We start from the raw sequence: 26,727 nt of genomic DNA, 5'->3' as shown, positions 1-26,727 counted from the left end.
GCTTCCCTGGTGGTGCAGTGGTTAAGAATCCGCCTGCCAATGCAGGGGACACAGGCTCGAGCCCTGGTCCAGGAAGATCCCACATGCCGCGGAGCAACTAAGCCCGTGCGCCACAACTACTGAGCCTGCGTTCTTGAGCCTGCGAGCCACAACTACTGAAGCCTCCATGCCTAGAGCCTGTGCTCCGCAACAAGAGAAGGCCATGGAATGAGAAGCCCGCGCAATGCAACAAACAGTAGCCCCTGCTCGACACAACTAGAGAAAGCCCGGGCGCAGCAACGAAGACCCAATGCAGCCATAAATTTAAAAAAAAATAATAATAATAATAAAATAAATGCATTAGCAGATTTTGGGTTTCCTCTCATCGTTAGTGTATTGCTTTCATTCCTAAGACGCTAAAAAATTGGAAACCACTCCACTTACCAGGAACACACTTTGCAACACGGATCCAGGGGAAGCTGTTTTCTTCCGTAGACACTTCATGACCCCAGTTTCCACAACAGCAGGCACTGCTGGCTCTGCCAAGTTGCTGGAGAAGGGCACCTTATCTGCAAAGTCACGAATCCAAATGGGCCCCCATTGGCAAGGGTGGAAGGAAGTTGTTTGGCTTAGCTTCTTGGGGGATCAGAAGATTGGGAGTTCTGGTGGGGGGACTGCAGGTACCTTGCTGTCCCTTGGTACAACGTCAGGGGAAAGAAAGGTCGCTGGTAGCTTCTCAGAGCTACCAGTTGGGGCTGTGCAGAGCGTCTTAGTAAATGCCATTTTGGTTGCAAATAACAGAAACTCAAACCGGCTGAAGCAAAAAAGGGGACATCTACGGGGAAGAAAAGATGGCTCCTGCCTGTCCAGACTCCTCAGCTTTGCTTGCCCGTTGATTCTCTAACCTTCCGCATTTCCTTTCAGTAAACTCCTTTTCTGTTTAAGTTAGCCACAGGAGATTTCTGTTGGTTGCAACCAGAGAATCTTGAGTGATACAAAAAGTCCTAGTGGAACCCAAGGGCAGGCATTAGAATGGGCCTTTCCAAGGAAAGAAACCAAGAACCAGAAAGTCATCAGGAATCAGGGCAACTTTCTGCATCAGTTGGAAAGCCTTCAGCTTTTTTTTTTTTTTTTTCCTTCATGGAGCTCATAATCCATTCATTTATTCAATAAGCAATTATTGAGTGTCTACCCTGTGCCAGGCACCCTGCTAGGTCTTAGAGTTCCATACAGGTGTAAAATATGCCAAGACCCCTGCCCTCAAGTAGCTCACATTCTAGTGAAGATAAGACATGTGAGCACATAGAGTATATTCACAACACAGAATAAGAAGAGCTATGCCATGGACACATATACACCAGCAAACATAAAATAGATAGCTAGTGGGAAGCAGCCGCACAGCACAGGGAGATCAGCTCGGCGCCCCGCGACCACCTAGAGGGGTGGGACAGGGACGGCGGGAGGGAGGGAGACGCAAGAGGGAAGAGACATGGGAACACATGCACATGCATAACTGATTCACCCTGCCACAAAGCAGAAACCGACACACCATTGTAAAGCAACTACACTCCAACAAAGATGCAAAAAAAAAAAAAAAACAAGAGCTATGCCAGAGGGATGAAGCATGACTGTCTTCATAGACCTAGAAAGCACAGATGCAATTATCCTGGTAGAGAGGGCCTGGGCAGAGAATCGCAGGTAGGTGAACCTGTGTGCACAGAGAACATGGTGTGTATGAGAAGCTGCAAGTTTGCAACATCCGTGGAGCAAAAGAGTTCTTGCAAAAGTAGTGGGAGACATGGCTGAAGAAATTGGTTGAGGATGAAGCATAAAAAACCCACTGAAGTGTGATCTTTTTTTCCTGAGGAGGCATGGGGGAGCCATGGAAGACTTTTAAGCTGTTTGAGGACATGGTCAATTCTCTGGGTTTCAGAAAAGTCCCTCTGGAGTCTGGAATGTGGTGAAAGCTGGGCTGGACCTTTCACCAGCGGGTATGCTCAGTCGCTCAGGAAAGGTTTTTGCTCTGCCTTGGGAAATTTTTCACGCCGCTCTGGCAGCGGAGCTCGCCCCGCCCACGGCTTCTCCTCACTGGATTGGTTGAACTCAGGGAGGCTACCAGGAGGCCCAGTTGACCTCCCAACTCCACACCCCCGCCCCCGCCCGTTAACGCTCTGGGCGCGCGCTGCCTTCAGCTTTAAATAACAGAAACCTGGATGTGGGTAGATGGTAAAAATTTGGAGCCCCTCCCAAATGAACTCTAGCCATGTGGCTTGCTTTGTCTGATGAGATGTTGGCAAACACATGGCAGGTGGAGACTTGAAAAGTGTGCTTTGGGGCTTTCTCTCTCCTGTTGCTCTTGGAAACCTGTACCCACCACACGTGGCCTGGTCTGGCCTGCTGGGTGATGAGGGACCACACCAGGCAGAATCCGACGTCCCAGATGAGGCCTTTCTAGACCAGGGTTTCTCATTCTCGGTACTATTGACATATTGGATCAAATAAGTCTTGGTTGTGGGCAGCTGTTCTGTGCACTGCAGGATGTTTAGCAGCATCCCTGGCCTCTACCCCGAGATGATAGTATCACCCCCACCCCAGTTTAACAACCAAAGTGTGTCCAGACATTGCCAAATGCCCCCTGGGAGGCAAAATGCCCCCAGTTGAGAACCACTGTCCTAACCCAGCTTGCCTGGCAATGACCAGGCAGGCATGTACGAAGCCACCCTAAACCAGCCCCAGCCAAACCAACCAGACCAGTACAAGTGGCCAGCTTGACGCCTGGAATCATGAGAACTAATAGTCGCCATTTTAAGTCACTAACTTTTGAGTGCTTGGCTCCACAGCACAAACAGGTACATCTGACTACAGTGGCTGAAACTGATAGGATTGATTTATTTCTACAACAGGATGTACAGAGGTAGGCAGTTCAGGTACACTGCAGAGCACAGTGATGCCACTAGGCTCCCACCCAGGCTTTTCATGTCTTTCCACTCCACTGTCCTTTGAGGTGGGCTTTGGTCTCTTGCTTGTTACCTGGTGATCCCCAACATGGCTGCTCCAGCTCCAAGTCCGAGCTCCAGGAGAGGAAAAGGAGACAAGGCAAAGGGACAAAGAGAAAAACTTTCTCCTAGCAAAGCCTTGCCTTTAATTCCAGAAGGGAAGCCCTGCCCAGGGCCTTCACCTGCATGTCACTGGCCAGAACTGAACAACACAGCCAGGTCTAGCTGCAAGGGAGGCTGGGAAATGAGGGCATTTCGCGTGCTGCTTATACAGTAGAGGGAGGCAATGACTAAGGGGCTTGTAGTGTCTGCTGCACTGTCTCACTGGGGGTCGTCTTGGTTTCTTCTTCTTTTTTTTTTTTTTTTTGCCACACGGTGTGGCTTATGGGATCCTAGCTCCCTGACCAGGGATTGAGTCCGGGCTCTTGGCAGTGAAAGCGCAGGGTGGACTGCCAGGGAATTCCCTGGGGCTTGGTTTCTTGTCTCTACCTGTTGCTTATCTATCCTGGCCATCTCTTTCTAAGACTGGCTTTGTTTCTCCAAACACAGTGGGAGAAATGGCCACCCCAGCTGGGAACTGCATCAAGACTTTCAGCTCCGGGCCATTAATGACCTGTGTGGTAACTCCATGTCCCACTTCCAAATATCAAGGGCACAGGTGCTGATTGGCCCAGCTTGGGTTAGAAGAGAAACCTGATTGGTCTGGCTTGGGTAGACTATCTACTGATCAGCCAGTCAGGTGTGGCCAAGAGAGCAGCAGTAGGTAGGGTAAACCTGGTTGGGGAATGTGCATTCTCAGAGAAAGGGGTGTGTGGCTGAGGAGACACCTAAAGAACCATCTAGTTCAAGGAGTGAAGAAAGGACATTGCCATTGTGGGTTGCAATGTTGATATGATAAAGATTAACACGTCCTTTGAAAGACCTCAAATACAGTGGAGCCACATAGGCATTACATTTAACTTATGCAAATTCAAATATTTGTATTCAACCAAAGTATTTTTTTCCCACACAATTTGGCTTCCAAACATGAGCCAGCTACTTAACTACTGCCTGACCAAGTGATCTTTTCTGGTGCTGGAGATTGCTGTTTTGGATTTTGGGGATATGGTACAGTATAAGTAATATGTTCTTTATGGAAAACTGCTGGGATTTTCAAGATTATTTTTAAGGTCAGGTGATGCTCACCCTTCTCACTGTGTAAGAAGTACCTTTAGTGGAAGATCATGCCAATCATTTTTCCCATTTCCTTCTAGTTTTAATCAGTATAAAGAATGCATTTGGTTTTAAAATATCAAAATACTTTTATTGTGGCTTTTTAAAAATAAAAAATAAATGATATTCATGGCTTCTGGCTCTTCCTCCTGTTTTGTTTGGTGGTCTCTGGCCGTACAAGAAAGGCAGGGAGAGAACAGATGGCTGGAGAGAAGGCAAAAATGAGGGTCTCTTCAAACACCACAGGAAAGGGGTGTGTCCACCTGGGCAGTGTGTGTTCTTTGATGACTGGGTACTTGGTCTGTCCTGATGGCCTGGGACTTGACCTACTGGGCTGTCTTGGTGCGGCAGAATGGGCAGCGTGAGATGGAGTTAGAAACCTGGGTTCCAGCCCCAATTCTTCAATTTACTAGCTGTGTGACTTTAGACGGGCCATTTAACCTCTCTGGGCCTCAGCTTCCTCATTTGTAAAATGGGGAACATAATGCTATTTACCTCCCAGGGCTTGAGAGAGGATTAGACGAGAAGTGTTTTGAACACCGCAGAGCGCCATATAAACATGACTCACTGTTATGGAAGCGATAAAACTGGCTGCTGTTCACATTTATTATAATCAATTCAGATATAAATGCACTATACCATGGCCCCAACAGCCCTGAGGTTACCATTCTGTCCTGTGGCCCCAGTACACGCCCTGGGTTTTCTCCACTGCGGGCTTCTCAGAGCTCCTTGGAGGTGTGACATTTGGGTTTGTCACTACCCAAACACATAATTGCATCTACCAGGCCTAGGAGTCTGAATTTCAAACTTAGTCTTCATATGCCTGTGTATGTTTACATTCATAATATCTGTGAAAAGAACCCCTCTCCTCACACACTCCAAAATACAGTATTGTGCAAAATACCAGTCTAGGAAGCAACACACTAGGGTAGCAACCTTTAATGTCCTAAAAAAGCATCTTAGTAGTTGGACGCAGAAGAGTTACACTGACTCACGGAGGATCACGCGAGGCCCAGCGGGACGACGTTTCTAGTTCCTTCCACCAGGTTTAGAAAACAGAAGGCTCTGGCTGGATTTGCTGGACATTTCTCTCTTCAGCATCTCCCTTCCTTGGTCCATCTTTGGGGTGCCTTTTCTGGCTCCAACCTACAACAAGCAAGAGCAACAAATGCCCAAACTCTATAATTGTAGGGAGATCCCCAAATATTTCTGAAATGGCATTTTTTTTTACTCAAAATAAAATCTTTGTTGTAAAAAATATTTATATATACACATAGACGTGAGCAAAACGAAGGTAAAATGATCCACCATTATCACACTACCCACAGGTAACCTTATTCACATTTTGGTGTACACTCTTCCAGATACACAGATAACGTTTTCTTCTGACATTTGCATCTTTTTTTGAACCAGGAGTTTCTGATGATAGGCAATTTCATTGGGATGGACTTTCTCTCGAAAAGCTGTTACTGAACTGAATGCCTTATGTCTCTGATGTCTTAGGAGGGTAAAATGCAGCATACTCTAGGGGGTCTGTCTAACCCTTTTCTGAGCACTACTCCTGGATCCAGGCAGCCATGTGTGTGACTCTGTCCCTGGTCATAGCTGATCGGGCACTTGGCACGGGCTGGGCTTTTAAGATGGTCACTCCCAGGATTTGGGTTATGGGTTCTAAGATGCTACTTGCTTCCTGGGCTGGTCCTTTGAACTGGGGGACCATGAGGTCATTCCTTCCTGTCACATGACTGGAGAGAGCAGAGATCAGGGGAGCCACACAGAGACACAGAGAGGAGATACGGCCTATGTGTGCGTGTGCGCATGCTTGTGTGTGTGTAAAAGAGATGATGCCTGAGATCTGATGGCTTACCAGTTCTATTTCGAGGCCAGGCTCTCTTTCAGCTCCCAGTTTTTATGAGGCACTCACCCCTATATCCTTAAAAAAGCCCCCTCCCCCACTTTTTAATTTTTTTCGGTACGCAGGCCTCTCAGTGTTGTGGCCACTCCCGTTGCGGAGCACAGGCTCCGGACGTGCAGGCTCAGCGGCCATGGCTCACCGGCCCAGCCGCTCCGCGGCATGTGGGATCTTCCCAGACCGGGGCATGAACCCGTGTCCCCTGCATCGGCAGGCGGACTCTCAAACACTGCGCCACCAGGGAAGCCCAAGGCCCACTCTTGGGGAAGGAGTCGCCCAAGTTACACTTGGCAAGGAACCTGGAGGAAACCTTTCTGTACTGAGGAGATCTTAAACACCAAACTTCTAAGCTCAGGCTGGAGGGCAGGGAGAATGGGAAGTTGGCTCTTTGCTCTTAGCCGAAGCACCATCTGCCCCGCTTCTGTTAAAGCCAGAGGCAGCGTGAAGTTCCAGGGGGTCTCACATCTCAGAGAAGCACAATGTTCCCACAACATCCGGGGCCCATCCCAATATCTCCTCTGCCATTTCACATCCGCAGGTGGTCCTCAGACAACACCTAGATGTAGGGCAGTTTCTGCCTCCTCCCAGCTCAGTCATATATGTGAGTGAATAAGTAACAAACTTCCAGTCGTTTCTACTTTGCAGGGTGGCAAACGTCTCAGATCAAGTGGGGCCCTCAGGATGCTCTCTATCCTCTTAACATCCTGCTCTGGGGAGTAACCACCTTCTGGTCTTAGCACAAGGATGCTGGTTGAGAAGCTTCTATTTTTCAAATATATCCCTCACCTAGAATATCTTCGTTTCTTCCCATGATAATTTGGTTGCCTCAGCATGACTGTGGCCTTTTATCAAACTTGAATGTCTCCTATCTCATATTCAACCAAAATGTGTTTGGCTTTCTAGCTTCCTGAGAGCTCGCCTCTACTGTCTGCAAAGTGGGAACGTGGACTGGCTTAATTCCAGTTCCAGGGCTGATTTGTCAATGGCAATGTTTCAACATGTTCAAGATTTCATAGTCTTAATTCTCAACTTTGAAGAGAATTCTAGAGGATGCTTCCTTGAAATTTAAGAGAAATACCACTGGAAATGTATCAGGTTTATTACCTGGAGGTTTCTAACCTAAAGGAGGAAAAGCTAGCACTCACCTGGGTGTCAGATCTGCACTGATTCCCAGCTCTCCTACTGAGCTGTGTGGCTCTGGACAAAGAAAGTCTCTGAGCCTCAGACACCTCATCTGTAAATTGGGTATAATAACAACACCCACCCCATAGGGTTGTTGTGAAGCTTAAAAGAGATACTGCACGTCGAGTGTTTGGCTCTGTGCCCGGCACATGTCAAATGCTCAATACATAATAGATGTGGGATAACTGTCCACTGGGCTTCCTGCTGACGTTCTAGGGTTTTCTCTCTTCTCTCTTCTGGCTCACCTGGAAATGTGAGTTCTGCATCTTTGAGTTCTTCATCAGCTCTCCAAACATTCGTCTCTTTAACACAGAAAGAATATTGACAAAATTTAGCGTATGTTCTTCTTTGCCTTTTGCATCAGAGAAAAATGGATTTTTCTCAACTTTCAGATGCTACCCATTTGGATGGAATGTTGAGCCTTCCTAGGTGAGGAGGTGAGGATAGAGGTCTGCAGAAGGGGGTGTGGCTTTGGGGCAACGCTACACTGTCCTGCTGCACCTTTTAGGGAATCTCTGTTCCAGATTCCAGCAGAGAAGGAGGTGGTCAACCAAGAAGGCTATGAAGGATACTGTATTCTTCTTGGAGGACAGATCTGCTTTAGCTGGAAGCAGAGCCTCCTAGATCAGTGGAAGAGGCTGTAGATGTCCAGTGGCTTTCCACCCAGTGGAAATGTTGAAAGCCCCAGTGGCTAACCTCCCTGGCAGGGACTACAGGGGCCTGTTGGGAAGCCAGCATCACTGAAAACCTGGAGCTTGCCGCTCCCCTGGGGTTTGATTACTATTGCTGACCCTGATCTGCTCAAGACCCTGCACCTCAGGGGCAGCTCATCAAAGAAAGAGCATCCCCTAGGCACTGGAGACACAAAAGTGAGAGGGAACTGGGGTCTCCCTTGCAGACTGACACTCCGCAGGTGAATGTGCAGTGGTGTCAGGAAGGAGACGTTCTCCTAGAGCCCTGAGCATCCACTGGGGTCGCCAACCTGATTCCTACAGCGGCCAGGAAAGGAAAAGAAGTGGGTGAAGTGAGCTGGGGTGGTGGTGGACAGCAGCAAACACACGAGCCCAGGGCCTTTCTAAGGGGCCTGGAAGATGGAGGCTTGTGATGGTGGCTTGTGGGTCTGTGGGCCTAGGGTCGCCAGATCTTCCAAGTTTCCCAGAGAAGCTGGAAATCCAGAGTATTCCAGGAAACTGCCCTATTTTGAAATGTAACTTAAAAAAAAATCCCATGAGCCAAATGGAATATATCTGTGGGCTGCCATCTTGCGACACCTGCTTCAGAACCTCCCTGCTTGGTGTCTAGTTGGTGCTCAGTAAATGTTGGAGGGGTTGCCAGATAAAATACAGGATGCCCAGTTAAATCTGAATTTCAGAATGAAGCCAACAAATTTGTGAGTGTGAATATGCCCCGTGTAATAGTTAGGACATTTATACTGAATAGCTTTTGTTGTTTATCTGAAATTAAAATTTAACTGGGCATCGTGTTTTTGGTTTGTTTGTTTTCCCCTAAATCTGGCAACCCTACCGGGTAGTCACAAAACTCAGGGAGGAAATAAGGCTGTCTTTTGGGACAGGGCATAGGTGCTTACAAGACTCTTCCATTCTCCCAGAAGGATGCTAACTCTACCCTCAGAGGACTGTCTGTGAAGGCTGATGGGCCCGTATTGAACTGACAGTTGCCCTCCAGGCATTTTCCGTGGAGAAGGCCTCGAGCCTGCAGCCACTCAGTATTTATCACAAACTCAGTTGAGACAATCACTATCCAAATTCCCAGATATTATAAAGCAGGGGTTAGTTTTAAACCAACAGCCTTCTTCTCTCCCACCCCATCCCCCGCCTTTTTTTTTGCAGAACCGTTTATCCAAGCAAAATCCCATGAGGAACTTGGGGTATAAGATAATGGAGAGCTTCTCTGGCGGGAGAAAGGTGTGTGTGCTTTGAGAGTCACACCTTTCCATGGCACCCAAAGGCTCCAGGGAACCCCAGTTTGAACATTGCTGCAAAATTCCTTCCTGGATTAAGTTCCGTCAGTGGGCAACTGGGCACTGAAGGGCAGAGCCTGGCCCCTGTGCACCTGCTTTTCCTGAACTTTACTGAACACACTGGGATGTGATGAAGGGGGTGCGGGAGGGTCTTTTTCTTTAGCCTTCTTCTATCCGTATGCTGCATAGGCCTGGCCACATGGTTCTACTTCATCATTGTGGGCGGAAGAGTACCACCCCAAGCCCCTCCCATCCCACGCTCCTCCTACACAACATCTACCAATTGTGGGGCTTACCTGGTGGAGCAGAGGTTGAGAGTCCGCCTGCCGACGCAGGGTTCGTGTCCCGGTCCAGGAGGATGCCACATGCCGCAGAGCGGCTGGGCCCGTGAGCCATGGCCGCTGAGCCTGCGCGTCCGGAGCCTGTGCTCCGCAACGGGAGAGGCCACAACAGTGAGAGGCCTGCGTACCGCAAAAACAAACAAACAAACAAACAAAACACAGAAGTGGCACGGAGGAAGCCAGAATCTTGAGAATACCTGGGCCCAAGGAAATCTTGGAAGATAGTGAGTTAAAGAGAATAGTGAGGATAATGACGATGGTAGGAGAGGGTGAATGCTTTGTGGTCCTATGTGCTAAGGCTTTTGTATACAAGCTCCCATTGGGAAGGCTACGAGCTAGGTGCCATTTTTATTCTCATCTTAAAGAAGAGGGATCTGAGCTAATTAAGCAGAGGGAAGGTTAGGGGCTTTTCCTGGCTGAGACCACAAGACAAAGCGGTGGTCACGCCCCCTAGCCAGGACTTGATTGGCTGGAGATTTGATTGGCAGGAGAGCTGAGCGGCTTCTCCTGCCAGAAGCAGCCGCTGCCCTTCAGCCTTTCTTCCACTTCAAGCCCTAAGAAAGGGCTTGCGTGTTTCCCAAGTGGCAACTTCTGTGCATTTAAAAATTTCCTCTTGAAAATCCCAGCCTTAGCCCATTCACAAAAGGTATCTGGGTCCTTTCTTGGCCGTGGCCTAGTCGTATTCACCAAAGAGAAGAGCGCGTCCCATAAGAGCTGGCGGCTTTGGGAGGACCGGGGAAGGCGTCAGCTGGCAGGAAGCTCCCTGAAAGAAATAGAGGAATCCCCACCCATCCATGAGCTGCCTATTCTTCACCCTTAGAAACGGGGCTTGTGATGTGCCAGGCACTGAAGGCATTTTGCCATTTAACCCTCCCACTGCCCCACGGAGTAGGCCCCTTGCTAACAGTTTTGGTTGCTTTTGTTGAGGAACCTGCGATACAGAGGTCAAGCCACTTACTCAGGGTCATTCGGGGCAGTGGTGGGGCTTGACCCCTATTTGTTTGACTCCAAATCTGGCCTCTGAACTCTGAGAGACACTGCCGGCTTCTCGAGGGATGTGGGATGTGGATTCGAGTGAGCACGGCCTGGGCCGCGTTTCCCGTTCCTCTGCCACATGGACAGAGCCACAGGCCCAGTTCGCTGTGAAGGCCCAGCATCTTATACCAAGTCTCATTTTCACAGCCAAAGATATTAGTGTGGATATAGGACTTTTGATTCTTGAAAGGTCTGCTTGGTGAAGAGATGATCAAACATTAAAACTACAAACTCCATTTTTTTGGGGGGGGGGCAATTCTGAAGCTTAAGATGTGTAATTTCATCTCAGTGCTTCAACCCTGCCACCTCTGTGAACGGGTGAAGAGTTTCAAAGTTTTATACAGGAGGCTAAAAAACTAAGGCTCCTTGTGAAAATACTAAGTGTAAAACTTAGAAAGAGGAATTCTACTTTCTGTTCATTTCTGCTTAAAGACAACGAAGATCTACTCCCTGGAAGGAATGGATGCCAAGACAGATGTATACAAGTGCCCTTTAGGATCCAGCAAAACTTTAAAATGTATTATTGTTTTCTTCCTGACAAACAGGCTGGCATGTCCCTTGCATTGTGTATGAATGAGGCAGCCCATGAATAATGCATGTGAAGCCTGATTATGTAAATCCTCAGGTTTTCAGTACATGACAATGGCTTTTTTTGGGCCCTTCTCTGTCCCATTCTGTGGTCTGGTGTCTCTGCTTTGGGGCCTAGTCTGCCAAGCTCTGTGGGCGGGGGGGGGGCATTTCGGGGAGGGGTGAGCTCTCCAGAGGGCACATCAAAGGGAAAGTCACAACTCTGTCACTGGCCCAGCTCTCCCTGGCATTGCTTGGTGTGAAAGGAAACTGTCCTCTGCCTGAGGCAGCCCCATGACACATGCAGACTAAGGCCTGTGATGTTTAATTCACAGTGGTGAGCACTGGAAACACCGCATCCAGGCTCCCTCAGAGCAGGACAGCCACTTTTCATTTCTAGGGCTCTAAGTCAGAGAGCCTGCTGTCTGGAAACCTGTTGCCTGGAAGGTTCGCAGGATGGAGGGCAGGCTTCTGCAAGGAACTATCTGACCATCACCTCCTGGTTGAGGAGAAGGGCACCCTTCTATGACCTTGGCCTCCTTAGAGCCCATGCAGGCAACAAACACACACATGCAAATACACACACATGCAAACACACAGCACATACTCACATGTACACACATACACGCAAGCATGCGTGTACAAATACACAGCCCCAAGTCAGAAAGACTGGAGTACTATTCTGGCTACTCAGAATAGCAAACCCAAATCTTTATTCTCAGAGAGCTTATTCCTCGGTGTATCCCTGGCACCTGGCAGAACAATGAAAATCAGAAGCGCCGCCTTTAAAAACACTCGGGCTGTTCACTCAACTGATTGTGGTCATCATTGCAGGAGGCAGGGAAGTCAGATCATGATGCTGGACACCCTTAAGCTCAGTACAGTGCTGTGTGTCACTTATGTCTCAATAAAACTGGTAGAAAAAATAGTTATCTGGATAGAAAAAACAAGATAAAATACACGAATTATCAAAAGTTAAAAAAATACAGATGAGCTAGACTATGAGTCTCAGAAAGCACTGTTCACAACAGCCAGGACATGGAAGCAGCGTAAATGTCGATGGAGGAGTGGATAAAGAAGATGTGGTACAAATATACAGTGGAATACTACTCAGCCATAAAAAAGAGTGAAGTAATGCCATTTGCAGCAACATGGATGGACCTAAAGACTATACTATGTGAAGTAGGTCAGACAAAGACAAATATCATATGATATCACTTATATGTGGAATCTAAAAAAAATGATACAAATGAGCTTATTTACAAAACAGAAAGAGACTCACAGACTTTGAAAACCAACTTATGATTACCAAAGTGGAAATGTGGTGGGGAGGGATAAATTAGGAGTTTGGGTTTAACATATACACAGTATTATATATAAAATATGTAATCAACAAGGCCCTACTGTATAGCACAGGGAACCCTACTCAATATTCTGTAATAACTTATATGGGAAAAGAATCTGAAAAAGAATAGATATATGTATATGTATAACTGAGTCACTTTGCTGTACACGTGAAACTAACACAACACTGTAAATCAACTATACTCCAATATAAAATAAAAATTAAATTAAAAAAAAGAAAGTTAAAAAAAATAGAGGCAAGCTAGACTATGAGTCTCAGAGAGGTTAAGCTAACACATATATATGGAATCTAAAAAAAAAAAAAAAAAGAATGTTCTGATGAACCTAGGGGCAGCCAGGAATAAAGACACAGATGTAGAGAATGGACTTGAGGACATGGGGAGGGGGAAGGGCAAGCTGGGACGAAGTGAGAGAGTGGCATGGACATATATACACTACCAAAGGTAAAACAGATAGCAGCCGCATGGCACAGGGAGATCAGCTCAGTGCTTTGCGACCATCTAGAGGGGTGGGATAAGGAGGGTGGGAGGGAGACACAAGAGGGAGGGATGTGAGGATATACGTATGCATATAGCTGATTCACTTTGTTATACAGCAGAAACGAACACCACACTGTAAAGCAATTATACTCCAATAAAGATGTTAAAAAAAAAAGCTGCCTGAAGTCACACAGTAAATGGCAGAACAAGAGTCTAAACCTAAGTCTGCCTAACGCTAAAGCTATTCTGCCACCTTCCTTTGCAATGAGCGAATGCATTCTGTGCTGCCTGGATCCCACTGGGACCTCAGTTGGCTGTTTCTAAAGGGAGCTGAGGGGCAGCCTCAGAGGCTCTGCTCCGAGCAGGGACCTCTCACCTTCTGCTGCCTGATCGCCCTGGTGACCCTCTTCTCCTGGTGCAGCCGCTCTTCCATGTGCGCCAGGGCCTCCTTCAGCAGCGCCTTTTCTTTGGCCTCTTTGCAGATGTCGTCCTTCAGCTTTGCCACCTGTGACTGGTACATCTGAACCGACACTTTGCTCTGCCTGAGCACACAGGAGAGACAAAGTCTCTTTTCTCCTCATCTTTCTCACTCACCACCAATGCTCCTGACCTGGGAGATCCTCAGAACACTTCCATATATGCCTGGCTTCGCGGTTTCCTTACAAGTGGGGGGAAGGCTGAAGATGTGGGGACTAGAGGGCAGAATAAATAGCCCATTGGCTGTGGACGTGCAGCATGAAGGGGGCACAGGTTATGCTACCAGCCCCTCCCAATTTTCCAGAGAGGGTGGGGGAACGGATACCACTGAAAATACGATGGAATTACGAAAAGCACACACATGGTGAAACATCAGACACATTTATAAATGTCCACCTTATTCCTTAACAGTAGGGTACTCTAACTGCTGCTTTCTTGCCCAGAGACTTGGGTCCATCAGGCCCTGAGTCACCATCCCGCCTCCCCCCTCCACACCCAGGCCTCTGTCCTCTTGTCCTGGTCCCTACGGGTCTGCAGCTGCACCGAGGTTTAGCCTGGAGAATGGAGGCCTGGGCCTTTTGCCGGAGACATGGGCCATATTTGAGCTGTTCAATGTCCTTCTCGTATCGTCTCAAAAGCTCCTCTTTTCTCTGCAGCTGGTTCTTGAGTAGGGTGATCTTATCAAACACCAGGCACAGGTCTCTTTGTCGAAGCTGGTAGACTCTCTCCCTCTCTTTTGGGGAGAGGTGTTTCATGGACACGTGACCTGACATACCTTTGATGTTCATCAAAGTCCCGAGGGTGTTGCTCATGTCCATGTACTACGAGAAAGCATTTCGCAGGTAAGAGGCCTGGCCCAAGACCGCTGGTGGCCCCTTTGAGGAGGCAAACGTCTAATTCTGTTTCATTCATTTTCTGCAGTTGCAGAGAAGAAACACATGCTTTGCAAATGAGTGCATTTGGGGTTTTTAGTACGACTTTCATTTTCCCCCGCATCCATTTACACTATGCCTTTTTGAGAATTGGGGGGAAGTGGGGAGGGGGAATGACAACAGACATAAACATTCATTCTTACTACCCAGTCTTGCAAGGAATTGGGCTCTGCAATTTCCAGCCCATGCTGGGATAGGAGATGGGTCTCGTGGACCTACTGTAACAACTAAAATGTATGTGGAGTTGATGTTTAAACTATCTGCAGGGCACGCAGGTTTGGACAGGAGGGGACTGATGCTGGGTATACCTACCAGCTTTTCACTAAGATCTAAAGCATCAGCCACATCCATTTTCCTTAACTTCTCAGAGACCATGATGGACCCTGGGCTGGAAAGGCCATTTTGAGGCTGAAATTTAAAAAAAGAAGAAAAACTCTCTTGGCATTCCATTATGATTTTCTACATCCAGAAGAATAACCCAAAGAATAATGGAAGAACTGGAAAGATACTAAAGAATAATTTGAGAGAGATAATTTTTTTAACATCTTTATTGGAGTATAATTGCTTTACAATGGTGTGTTAGTTTCTGCTGTATCAAAAAGTGAATCAGCTATACGTATCCATATATCCCCATATCCCCTGCCTCTTGCGTCTCCCTCCCACCCTCCCTATCCCAACCCTCTAGGTAGACACACAGCACCGACCTGCTCTCCCTGTGCGATGCAGCTGCTTCCCACGAGCTATCTATTTTACCTTTGGTAGCGTGTGTGTGTATATATGTCCATGCCAAGAGAGTTGGTTTTAAATCCAGTCTGACTCTGTGAACTGCTTTCTATATGACTGTGTTCCTACCACTTCACAGCACGACTGCCTTTGAAATGATGCATCACTTATGCCATTCTTTGGCCACCGTCTCGTCTGTCTTCCCTTTAGGCCAGTGGTTCTCAACCGGGGGTGACTCTGTCCACCCTACCCCCTCCAGGGCATTTAGCAATGCCTGGACACATTTGTGGTTGTCATAATTGCTGCTGGCGTCTAGTGGGTAGAGGACAAGGATGCTGCTAAACACCCCACGATGCATAGGGCAGTCTCCCAAACAAAGAGTTACCTGGCTCAAAAAATCAGTACCGCTGATGTTGAGAGGACAAGCTCCAGAAAAATGGGGACCATGGGGCTTTTGCTCACTATCTCCCTCCTTGTGCCCAGCATGGCACCTGGCACCGAGTGGTGCATAGTGGGCATGTTTGTGGAATGAACGAATGAAGGTTAAGTGGAAAATAGCCTCCCTCCTTTTTATTAAAGGAATCTCATTTCTGTGCAGCAGAAACCATACCCTCACAAAATTTGGCCCAACCTTCTCCTAGTTCTGGAACCTGGTGGGTGAGCATCACTTCAGACCCTTTCCAGAGACAATGCAGATAGTGTTTGCAGCTGCATCTCCCTAAGACCCCAACCAGCCAGCTGGCTGCTGGAAGCCCAAATGACTGCATGGAATGGCCACCAGTCTGAATAGGTTACCCGATCTGAACGACTACAAATAACCATAATAAGCCTCCTTAAAAAATAAATTGGCTTTTAATGCTTGCCATGAGCATCTCTTAGCCCTAGCATTTGTTGGCACTACCCTGAAAACCTCTGAGATTAAAAACAAAACAACTAAAAAACTATAATGGCCCCCAAAATGACTGTGATAGATAAGAGTGGACATATTTGTCTATGTATCTATGGAGATGAGAATAAAAGAGGGTATCTGAAGATGACAATAAACCGGGCAGATCTGCTGCAAAAAGAACCTGAGATGCTGCTCAGTGTCTTCAGCTACCCTGAGCCGCATCCTCTGTACCTCTCCAGACGCCCCCTCTTTTCCTGAGGGGAGGGTCACTAAGGAAGAGCCTGGGCTACAGGATCCAAGCACACAGTCCCCACCCGGTCTCTGCAGGCTAGCAGACACACCACCAGGGACACACCCCTGGTGTGTCTTCAATCATTATTCTGTGACCTTGGGTGAGGTACTTGACCTCCTGAAGCCTTACTTTTTCTTATCTGTTAAATGGGGACAATAATAGTAACTATGACACAAGGCTGCTACGATCGTTCAATGACATAAGGCATGGAGCCGGCTGAGCTCAACGCCTGGCACACAGTAAGCAGTTCACAGATGTCAGCTATTCTTCCTCCTGCTCTTTCCTTTAATTACTGCCAACCTTGGAGGATTGAGAGTTGGGAGGTTTCCTGCTCTGTGGTGTCAGTGGTGGGATGAGGGCTTGTTGCCAAGGGGAAGGTCAATCTTGGAAGCAGGACCATCAGGACGTGAGATCCAGCTGAGCTCCCCACCTGGAGACGGTCCCTCTACTCCCAACCTCAGAGAAGGAAGGTTCGATTTTATCAGGAAGACCAACACGTTTCTGAAGACTCACACCTCTAGACGTGTGAGCAAATGTCTAGAAAAATTGTAGGAGAAAATGCTGGTACAGATAGGATGGCTTTATTATGTTTTCCCAAACCTGGTTTAGACCAGCTGCCACAGCAAGCCACGCTGACCTGAGCTGTCCATTGTCATGTTTCAGTCAAACACCCGATCAAACATCCATTTAGGATACAGGGCACCTTCAACCTAACAATCAAATTACTTCTGAAAATCCTGGAAAACACAAACTATGCTCCCTAAGAAAGGAAGGTTTTCTTGGATAATACTCTTTAAATACTGTTTGACAATAATAACTATCATCTATTAAAGTGCTCTCTATGAGCTAGGCACTGGGATAAGCACTTTACATAATGATCTCCTTTAATTTTTCCATCATCATTTTACAGCTGGGAAATTGAAGTCCCAGAAAGGTTAGGAGGCTGCCCAAGGTCACAGAGCTTGCAGAGCTGGGATTAGGACACAGGTCTCTGATTCTAGAACTTGTGTCTTCTTAATCATCATGGCTCCCTTTGGCTGCCCTTTATGTGTTCATGTTTTTCAGTTTATAGCAAAAAGCAAATGTTAGGCAAGCTCATGACATACTGTTGTACATTAGCTTGTTGGATATTTTCTGCAGAATATAACATGTGATGTGAAAAGGAGGGCCCAGAGATTGACCTGGCCAGCATCAGTGCAATGCTATATCATGCTGTACATGATGGCAAGCCGCCTTTCTATTCAAACATTGGATTGCTGGTACGGCCAGGCACCGATCAGTCCATACAGGTGCCAGCCCATCAGGGAGGACCTGGCCTCGAACCAATGATGTATACAGTGGTGCCAGGGCACACGGCTAGTGTCTGTCCTCATGCCCACCCTCCCCACGTGTCAGTCAATGCAGAGACAAAGTTTCTTTGGTTACCGTTCCGATCTCTACTCTTGAAAAAGTTGGCAAGTCAGGTTTTACATCCAATATTTTCCGAACATTTCTTTCCATCCCGAGGGTCTTTAAGTCTAGAAATGATCCATCCATGTGGTCCTTGTGATCTATAAAAGAAATAATTTACACTCAAAAGAAAGGCTCAGGAAGAAGTTACTGCATGTAAAAGTCACAGCTGCTATTTACTGGACACTTACCACAGGCCAGTACTAATGAGCTCACCATCCTCCCTTGGCAGGTGAGACATCGAGGCCCAGAGAGGTGAAATGACTTGTCCAAGGCCACACAGCTCATATGAGGCTGCAGCCTCCCAGGGCGGGGGCACTGAGGGGGAACCTTCAGCCACAGGTGTGAGGATGGACTTGAACCCAGGCTTCTGTGTCCTAGCCCAGGGCTCCACCCAGCAGCAAGCTTGGCTTCTTGAAATCCCTATTCCCTCTAAACAGGGTATTTATCCTGGGAAGTTCCCCAAGGTTGGTCCTTGCACAGCATCCGTCTATGAAAAAGTCCCAGGGGAGGCGCCATCATTCACCTGGTGTGATCACTGCTTGGCTGAGGCCCCACTGGGCGTGGGCACGCATGGGTATGCAGAGTTGGAGGGGATGGCGTGTCAGAATGGAAGAGGTGGTTGGGTGAATGATGCCTCCCCCCCAAAGATGTCTGGGTCCTAATCCTTAGAGCCTATGAACATTACCTGACAGGGCAGAAGGACCTTTGCAGATGTGATGAAGGTAAGGATCTTGAGATGCGGGCTTATCCTGGATTAGCTGGGGGGACCCAATATAGGTGCATGGGTTCTTACAAGAAGCAGACACAGGGAGTCTGACTACAGACAGACAGAGACGGTGATGTGACAGAAGCAGAGAGTTGAAGGTGCTCCTCTGCCGTGATCCAAGGAAAGCGGGGAATTTTTATTTCCTCGCCTTTTCCAGTCTAGAGACTAGAAAAGGCAAGGAAACGGATTCTTTCCTAGAGCCTCCAGAAGGAACCAGCCCCTTGCCTTTACCTTAGCGAAACTGATTTTGGACCTTTGGCCTCCAGAACTGTAAAAGAATAAATATGAGTTGTGTTAAGCCCCTAAGTTTGTGGTAATTTGTTAGAACAGCCATAGGAAACTAATATGGGGGGTGAAGGCAGGAGGTAGGATGAGAGGTGGGGAAATGCAGTGCATGTTCTGGAAGAGCTTAATTGGGTTAGAGCAGATGATGGGGGAGGGGAGGAGTAGAGGGAAGAGTTGGGATGGAAAGCTGAGTTCAGTTTGTGGCCAGCCTAGAACAGTAGCCTAAAGAGTATAAACTTGATTTAAACATCACTGAAATGTCACGAGTGTGACCTGTGTGCCCGGCCCTCTGCCAAGCAATCAACGCATCACCCCACTGTATTGTCCCGCCATCGCCTCCTTTTACACATGAGGCGGTCGGGCTCTGAGACCTGTGGCTGCTGGACGCCACACAGCTGGCAAATGGCTGAGCCAGGGCTTGGGATCACAGTGGTGTGACTCCAGGGTCTGAGTCACTGCTATTTCAGCTTCTGATGGAGCAGTGAGTTGGCTTAATGAAGGGTGATTTTTTTTTTCAGAAAAATAACCGGGATGTATCAGAGACGAAGGAGCCAGCAGCATTTCTCAGCTGCAGCATCTCGACGTGTTGGGCGGGACAGTCCTCATCGTGGGAGCCGTCCTGGGCACCGTAGGACGTTTAGCAGCATCCCTGGCCTCCACCTACTGGCTGCCAGGAGCATCACCCACCCAAACTGTAATTATGAAAGATGAGAGGGTTTCAAGAAAGCAAACCGAGAGGGTTGGGTAGGCCAGAGAGAACATGGCGGGGGGAGCAAGCTGGGGCTTCAGTGCAGGGGGGGCCACGTCAGTTGCCAAAGAGGCAAAGACAATGTGGGAAGTTGGTGGTGAGCACACAGGGTGTAATGCACTTCAAGGTCTTAGTGGGACAGCAGTACAAGCAGTAGAAAAGGAGCTAAAGAAGCAGTGGTCCCAGTGAAGATGCACCAGCTTGAAGTGCATGTTTGATGACGAAGGAGAAAGATGGAGTGGGAGGCTGTAGACGCTGAAGAAGGAGGTCGTGATTCAGGAGCTTGTGCACAAGGTGGTCTGGGAGGGAGAGAGAAGGGGAGACTCAGGGAGGGAAGAGCTGCATTTGGAAAGAGAACGTAGTGAGGGAAGATGGAGGGAAAGGAGGAAAGGTGGGTGCGGAGAGAGACAGGAGGGGAGCTGAACAGGCTCGTGCTGGGCCCTTGACCTCTGACAATGCCACTTGCTGAGAACTTCCAGCTTGGAAGAGTGAGAATAATAATATTATAATAATAGCTATTCAGTATTAACCACTTGCCGTGTGCCAGGCACCATGCCAGAAGTTTAACACGTGATATTTTCTGATCATTACAAACAGCCCAGCAAGGAAATGTGTTTGCATTTATAGGTGAGACACAGACGCCCAGCAAGGTTAAGCTATGGAGCTGGTAAGCAGTAGGATCAGAATTCAGACCTAGGTCTGTCATTCTCTTTTCAGAGAGACTAGAGGCTGGAGAGTGAAGGGCTGGGCTGGCTTATGTGAAGGGTGCGTGAGGAGAGGGGCACTGGGTGGATCCCGAGATGGCAGAGATGGGTGATGCAGACTTGGGCTGTTGGAAAGAGGGATTTTCTTCTCTGGGAGAAGCAGCAATTCTTGATTATAGTTCTGGTTACAAAATTTACACATGCCTGTTACACAAATCCAAACAGGGCAGAAACCCATAAAGTGGAAAGTGTCCCCTCGCTGTATCCTCAGTGGCCGGCACACAGTAGGGCTGCAATAAATAGTTGTTGAACGACTGAGGGAAAGTCAAGGCTCACGCAGTCTTATCATGCTGGGATAATACTCTCAACACTTTTATGTCTTTTCCTCCAGATTTCTCCTGTGGTTGGATATTGGCATTTGAAAAAAAAAAAAAAAAGAAAAAAAAGGGGAGAACACTGTGCATATTGTATTACAACTTTCTTTTTTTTCACATAAAAATACTGCATATCTTGGATATCTGAGAAAGAGCGATTTTCTATGTATGCAGGGAATCCTTTTATTTGCAACAAAGTCTTGCAGAAATAGACACAATCAACTGAGCTTGCAAAGATAAATGTAAAAAGTCCTTTCTTTCCCTTATCAAAAGAAGCTGAGAAACCAGGCAGGAGGAGAGGGGAGCTGACTTTTAAGGTCCTCCTTAGATGTTTCCTGTCTTCCAGTGGGACCACACAGTAATCCTTCACCAATTAGATTTTTTTTTTTAGGTCGCAGCTTTTTTATTTTTTAATTGAGATATAGTCAATGTAAAATATTGTATGTTTCAGGTGTACAACATAGTGATTCACAATTTTTAAAGGTTATATTCCATTTATAGTTATTATAAAATATTGGCTATGGGCTTCCCTGGTGACGCAGTGGTTGAGAGTCTGCCTGCTAATGCAGGGGACACGGGTTCGGGCCCTGGTCTGGGAGGATCCCACATGCCGCGGAGCGACTAGGACCGTGAGCCGCAACTACTGAGCCTGCGCGTCTGGAGCCTGTGTTCCGCAACGAGAGAGGCCGCGATAGTGAGAGGCCAGCACACCACAATGAGGAGTGGCCCCCGCTTGCCACAACTAGAAAAAGCCCTCGCAGAGAAACGAAGACCCAAGACAGCCAAAAAAATAAATAAATAAACAAATGTGGGGTTTAAAAAAAAAAAAAAGAAAAGAATTAAAAAAAATTAGGAAAAAGTGAAATTAAAAAAAATATATTGGCTATATTCCCTGTGCTGTAAAATATATCATTGTAGCTTATTTATTTTATACATAGTAGTTTGTACCTCTTTTTTTTTAAATTGGAGTATAGCTGCTTTACAATGTTGTGTTAGTTTCAACTGTACAGCAACGTGAATCAGCTCTATGTATTCATATATCCCCTATTTTTTGAATTTCCTTCCCATTCTGGTCACAAAAGGATGGAACGCTTCATGAATTTCCGTGTCATCCTTGCACAGGGGCCATGCTAATCTTCTCTGTATTGTTCCGATTTTAGTATATGTGCTGCTGAAGTGAGCACGGTAGTTTGTTCCTCTTATTTCCCTACCTCTAACTTGTCCCTCCCCCTTTCCTGCTCCCCACTGGTAACCACTAGTTTGTTTTCTATATCTGTGAGTCTATTCCTTTTTTTCTTATATTCACTAGTTTTATTTTTTAGATTCCACATAAAAGTGGTATCATACAGTATATGTCTTTCTCTGTCTGACTTATTTCACTAAGCATAGTACCCTCCAAGTCCATCCATGTTGCTGCAAATGGCAAAATTGCATTCTTTTTTATGGCTGAGTAGTATTCCACTGCATACACACACACACACACACACACACACACACATATATATATATATATAATATATATATATATATATATATAAAATATATATATATATATATATATATATATATATATATATCACATCTATTTTTTGGGGGGGCCACACCATGCAGCTTGTGGGATCTTAGTTCCCCAACCAGGGACTGAACCTGGGCCATAGCAGTGAAAGCGTCAACTCCTATCCACTGGACCGCCAGGGAATTCCCTACTGCATCTTCTTTATCCACTCATCTGTTGATGGGCACTTAGGTTGCTTTCATGTCTTGGCTATCGTAAATAATGCTGCTATGAACATTGGGGTGCATGTATCTTTTTGAATTAGTGTTTTCCATTTTAGGGGAATAAATACCCAGGAGTGGAATTGCTGGATCATGTGGTAGTTCTATTTTTAGTGTTTTGAGAAACCTTCAAACTGTTTTCCGTAGTGGCCACACCAATTTACATTTCCACCAACAGTGTACAAGGGTTCCCTTTTCTCCATAGCCTCGCCAACAGTTGTTATTTGTGTTCTTTTTGGTGACGGCCATTCTGACAGGTGTTAGGTGATATCTTAACCAATCAGATCTTTAGTAGTGACCCCAATCTCCTGGGCTGCTCATGACATGATCCAACAATAGTTACTCAACCTGGATTTCCCTGAGGGATGTATTCCAGGATTTTACAGACCTAGCTCGTTACGTGTGTTTTATCCCTTAGGACAATATTTTAAAAGGCAGGTAGTATGGTGGTTCAGAGCAGGGGCTTTGAGGTCAGAGGGACCTGGATGGAGTCCCAGCTTTACCACTCGGCAGCTAGGAAATGCAGCCCATTGTCAAGAGCCGAGGAAGAAGGCCTGGGAAGAGAACTGAGTGCTCACGGCTAAGAAAATCTGACTAGCTGTCAAATAGAGATGCGGCAGGGGTCACAGGTAAAGGCACCTCGGCGTGAGTAAATCACGCTGCCCTGCCTGTGTGCATACCCATCTGCTTGCCATCCACATTTAGTTCACATTCAATCAACAAGTATTCAAGGCTGATGCGGATGGCAGCTACCGTTTCCTAAGGCTTATGTGTGACCCTATGATTTGGGTACCACGTCGTTTAATTCTCACAACTACCTGGTGAGATCTTAACCCCATTTTATAACCAAGTAAACAGAGGCACACAGAAGTCGAGACCTGCTCACACAATGAGTAAGCGCACACTTGAGAGTCACACCTTAGCAGCTGGTCTCCAAAGCCTGAACTCAGAATTATTCCCTCTAATGCAAATGGGGCTTTGCTGGGGCGAGGCCCGCGGTGCGCATCAGACACCCTTCACTCCAGGGAATGAAACTCTCAGGTTTGTCTCTGTTCAAGTTAACGACAGAACCTGTCCTCTAGGAACTGGGCATGTACCTGGTACCCCTCTGGATCTTCGGAGGGCGTGTGGGGTCACAGAAAAAGCACAAGTGCCTGGATCACAACGACCTCAGTTTGAGTCCTGACCCTACCATGTACCAGCTGTGTGACTTTGAGCAAGTTCCTTAATGTTATTGATACTCAGTTTCCTTACTTGCAAAATAAAGACGACAATAGTACCTGGCTCATTGGGCTGTTGGAAGATGAAAGTACACAGTACATGTAAAACAACTAACACAGTGACAAGTACCGAGGAGGAGTTAAACAAACCATGGTTCCTACCCTCCTCTTAGGAACTGTGAACACACAAGGCTCTTAGGACTGCTTGTGTATGGTGATGAGTGACTGGGGGTCCCCTGCTGGCCTCAGTAATGGGAAGTACCTTGAATCACTTATCATGGTGGACTAACACATAAAAAGTTTTTGAGCCAGCTTCTTTTTTTTTTTTTTACGGTATGTGGGCCTCTCACTGTTGTGGCCTCTCCCTTTGCGGGGCACAGGCTCCGGACACACAGGTTCAGCGGCCATGGCTCACGGGCCCAGCCGCTCCGCGGCATGTGGGATCTTCCCGGACCGGGGCACGAACCCGTGTCCCCTGCATCAGCAGGCGGACTCTCAACCACTGTGCCACCAGGGAAGCCCCTGATGGCTTAATTTTGCAACCCATGTTTCTTTACGGGAATGTAAGACTAGATTTAGAGGCAGAGGCTTCAGTGACTCCTGAAGCCTGGGGAGGGGACAGTGCACACATTGCTTGGCCCCGCTGTTACTAGGATAGAGATCATGGTCTTTCCTTGTTTTAGTCCTGATTTTGAAGAACAGCTAGAACTGTGGGCCACATCTCTCTTGGTTTCACGCACACTCAGACTCTGCCGTGATTACAACGACAGTAATACAGGGGTTGGGGAGGGGCTGGGTTGCCGGGAGCAATGCAGCGCCCCTGTTCTCTACGCTATCGGGGAGGGGCAGGCACTTACAGAAAAGTTCATCTGGATTTTGCCTCTCTTTTTTTTCTTAAACCCCACATTTGTTTATTTACTTATTTTTTTGGCTGTCTTGGGTCTTCGTTTCTGTGAGAGCGCTTCATCTAGTTGCAGCAAGCAGGGGCCACTCTTCATCGCGGTGCGTGGGCCTCTCACTATCGCGGCCTCTCGTTGCGGAGCACAGGCTCCAGACGCGCAGGCTCAGTAGTTGTGGCTCACGGGCCTAGCTGCTTTGCGGCATGTGGGATCCTCCCAGACCAGGGCTCGAACCCGTGTCCCCTGCATTAGCAGGCAGACTCCCAACCACTGTGCCACCAGGGAAGCCTTGCCTTTCTTTTTAAACACGTTTAAAAGAAATTCACACCACCTTCTGGATTACCTTAGACATATCCTGGCTGGGGTTGTTTAATCACCAGAGTTGAAAATCACTCCTCTATTCTCATTCATTATTACAAGAATGTCAAGTTTGTGCAGCCTCCCTGGAGAGCGCTTTGGCAAGAAGGATCAACGATAAATGTTGGAGTTTCCCAGGTGTGGCCCTGGGCTCTCCCTTCTCATTCAGTACTTTCTTCCTAGTGATACCATTCACACGTATGGCTTTAATCACCATCCATCCATCCACCCGTCCATCCATCCCATCTGACTAAGCACCCGCTATGTGGCACATGTTCTTCTGGGTTCCGGGGCCACATCACTGATACGGTTGGATATCCAGGGTGACAGCTGCGTCCTTGGCACCTCACTTTGGATGTCTACAGGCACCTCACACTCATCTTCCCTCTCAAACCTGGTCCTCCTGTGGCATTCTTTACTCTGGATTTTAGTGAAGGAAACACACCTGTACTTTTAACACAAGCCAGAAACCTGGAGACCTGTAGCCCCCTTTCTCTCCATCACTTCCCTTCTAGCCATATCTAACTCCATCACTGAGGCCTGTTGATTCATCTCTTAAATGCCCCTGGAATCTTCTCTCTTGCTCCGTCCCCTCCATTGCCACAGTGAGGGCCACCATCGTGTCTTGTGACAGCCTCCTAACTGCTCTCCCGGGGTTCTGTGCTGGCCACCTTCCTGTACATTTTCCACTCGTGGCCAAGATGACTGTCTCCAAATGCAAGCCTGTTCCATCAGTTCCTTACTTAAAACCTTTCGTGGGCTTCTCTCTGCTCTCAGGTTAAAGCAGAGCTTCTTACCAGGGCTCTGCAAGCCCCCGGCCACAACATGATACCGCCCCTGTGGACCTCCTTCACCAGTTCCTGCCCTCCGCCTCCATTTCTTTAAGCCCCTTGAGTTCTCCATGCTTCCTGCGATCCCACCACGCTGCTCCCTCCACCCAGAATGCCCTCCCCTCCCTTCTTTGGCAAATAACTCCTATGCACCCTGCAGGTGCCCTGCCGTCCCTGACCAGGTCAGAGCCCTGCACTTCTCCTTCAAAGCAACTGTCATGATTAAAGTTTTACATGTGAGTGATTTTTCAGTTAAGGCCCCACCCTATTCCTCCCTGAGACCCTAAGATCTACAAGTGCAGGGAGAGTGCCTGTTAGTTCCCCAATATTTTATAATGAAAGATTTCAAATGTACAGTGAAGAGGGAGGAATTTTACAGCCAACATCCATATACCCCATATCCTGGATTCTACCTGTTTCTGACCCCAATATGTTTCCATCCTGCACTGTGCCTGGTATCTAGGAGGCCTGCGATAAATCTTTGTTGAATGAAAGTGGTTCATATCCTTCCACATCTAGGATGATAAAGATAAGATGAACAGGTATGTGTGAATAATATTTATGTCAGCCTCATCTATTAAGTGTGAAAAACTGGAAGCAACTTAAATGCCCATTATAGAGGACTGGCTAAATAAATTAAGGTACATCCTTCAGAATGGGGTTCCTTGCCATCAGTGACAGCGATGATGTAGATCTGTGTGTATTGACATTGAAGGGTGCTCCAGATGTACTGTTAGGAATGAAACTAAAGGAAATTGGGTATAATATGACATTATTCTTTTGTAAAGTTAAAAAATCAATACACGTGGATAGGTAGTGCCTATTTTATGCCAGGTACTATTTTAAGTACTTTACATGTATCAATGCATTTTAATCCTCACAAAAATCCTAAGGGGTGAGTATTCCCTATTATCCCCATTTTACAGGTAAAGAAACAGGCACAGAGAGGGGAAG

At 47.3% G+C, this 26,727-nt stretch overlaps 2 protein-coding genes across 2 annotated transcripts in view; both read right to left on the bottom strand.

Annotated features, from left to right (window-relative positions):
* Positions 1–422: 422 nt before the first annotated feature.
* The window catches only part of LOC309808843 (forkhead-associated domain-containing protein 1-like), a gene marked incomplete at its 5' end in the record, with an annotated part of 203,913 nt that continues 177,608 nt past the window's right edge, over positions 423–26,727 (bottom strand). Inside the window, 2 exons of the mRNA XM_082629415.1 lie at positions 423–548; positions 5,183–5,333. Coding sequence (XP_082485541.1) covers positions 5,217–5,333 — 117 coding nt within the window. The 3' untranslated portion in view covers positions 423–548; positions 5,183–5,216. The remainder of the gene's footprint in view (positions 549–5,182; positions 5,334–26,727) is intronic.
* Positions 13,369–26,727, bottom strand: part of LOC309808030 (forkhead-associated domain-containing protein 1-like) — a gene marked incomplete at its 5' end in the record, with an annotated part of 92,027 nt that continues 78,668 nt past the window's right edge. Inside the window, 3 exons of the mRNA XM_082628042.1 lie at positions 13,369–13,591; positions 14,127–14,347; positions 14,771–14,818. Coding sequence (XP_082484168.1) covers positions 13,393–13,591; positions 14,127–14,347; positions 14,771–14,818 — 468 coding nt within the window. The 3' untranslated portion in view covers positions 13,369–13,392. The remainder of the gene's footprint in view (positions 13,592–14,126; positions 14,348–14,770; positions 14,819–26,727) is intronic.

Source organism: Mesoplodon mirus (genome assembly GCF_964341445.2).
Source record: "Mesoplodon mirus genome assembly, chromosome: 7".
Classification (NCBI taxonomy): Eukaryota; Metazoa; Chordata; class Mammalia; order Artiodactyla; family Ziphiidae; genus Mesoplodon; species Mesoplodon mirus.
The sequence above is the reverse complement of the archived record's forward strand: the minus strand, read 5'-3'. Positions and strand labels throughout refer to the sequence as shown.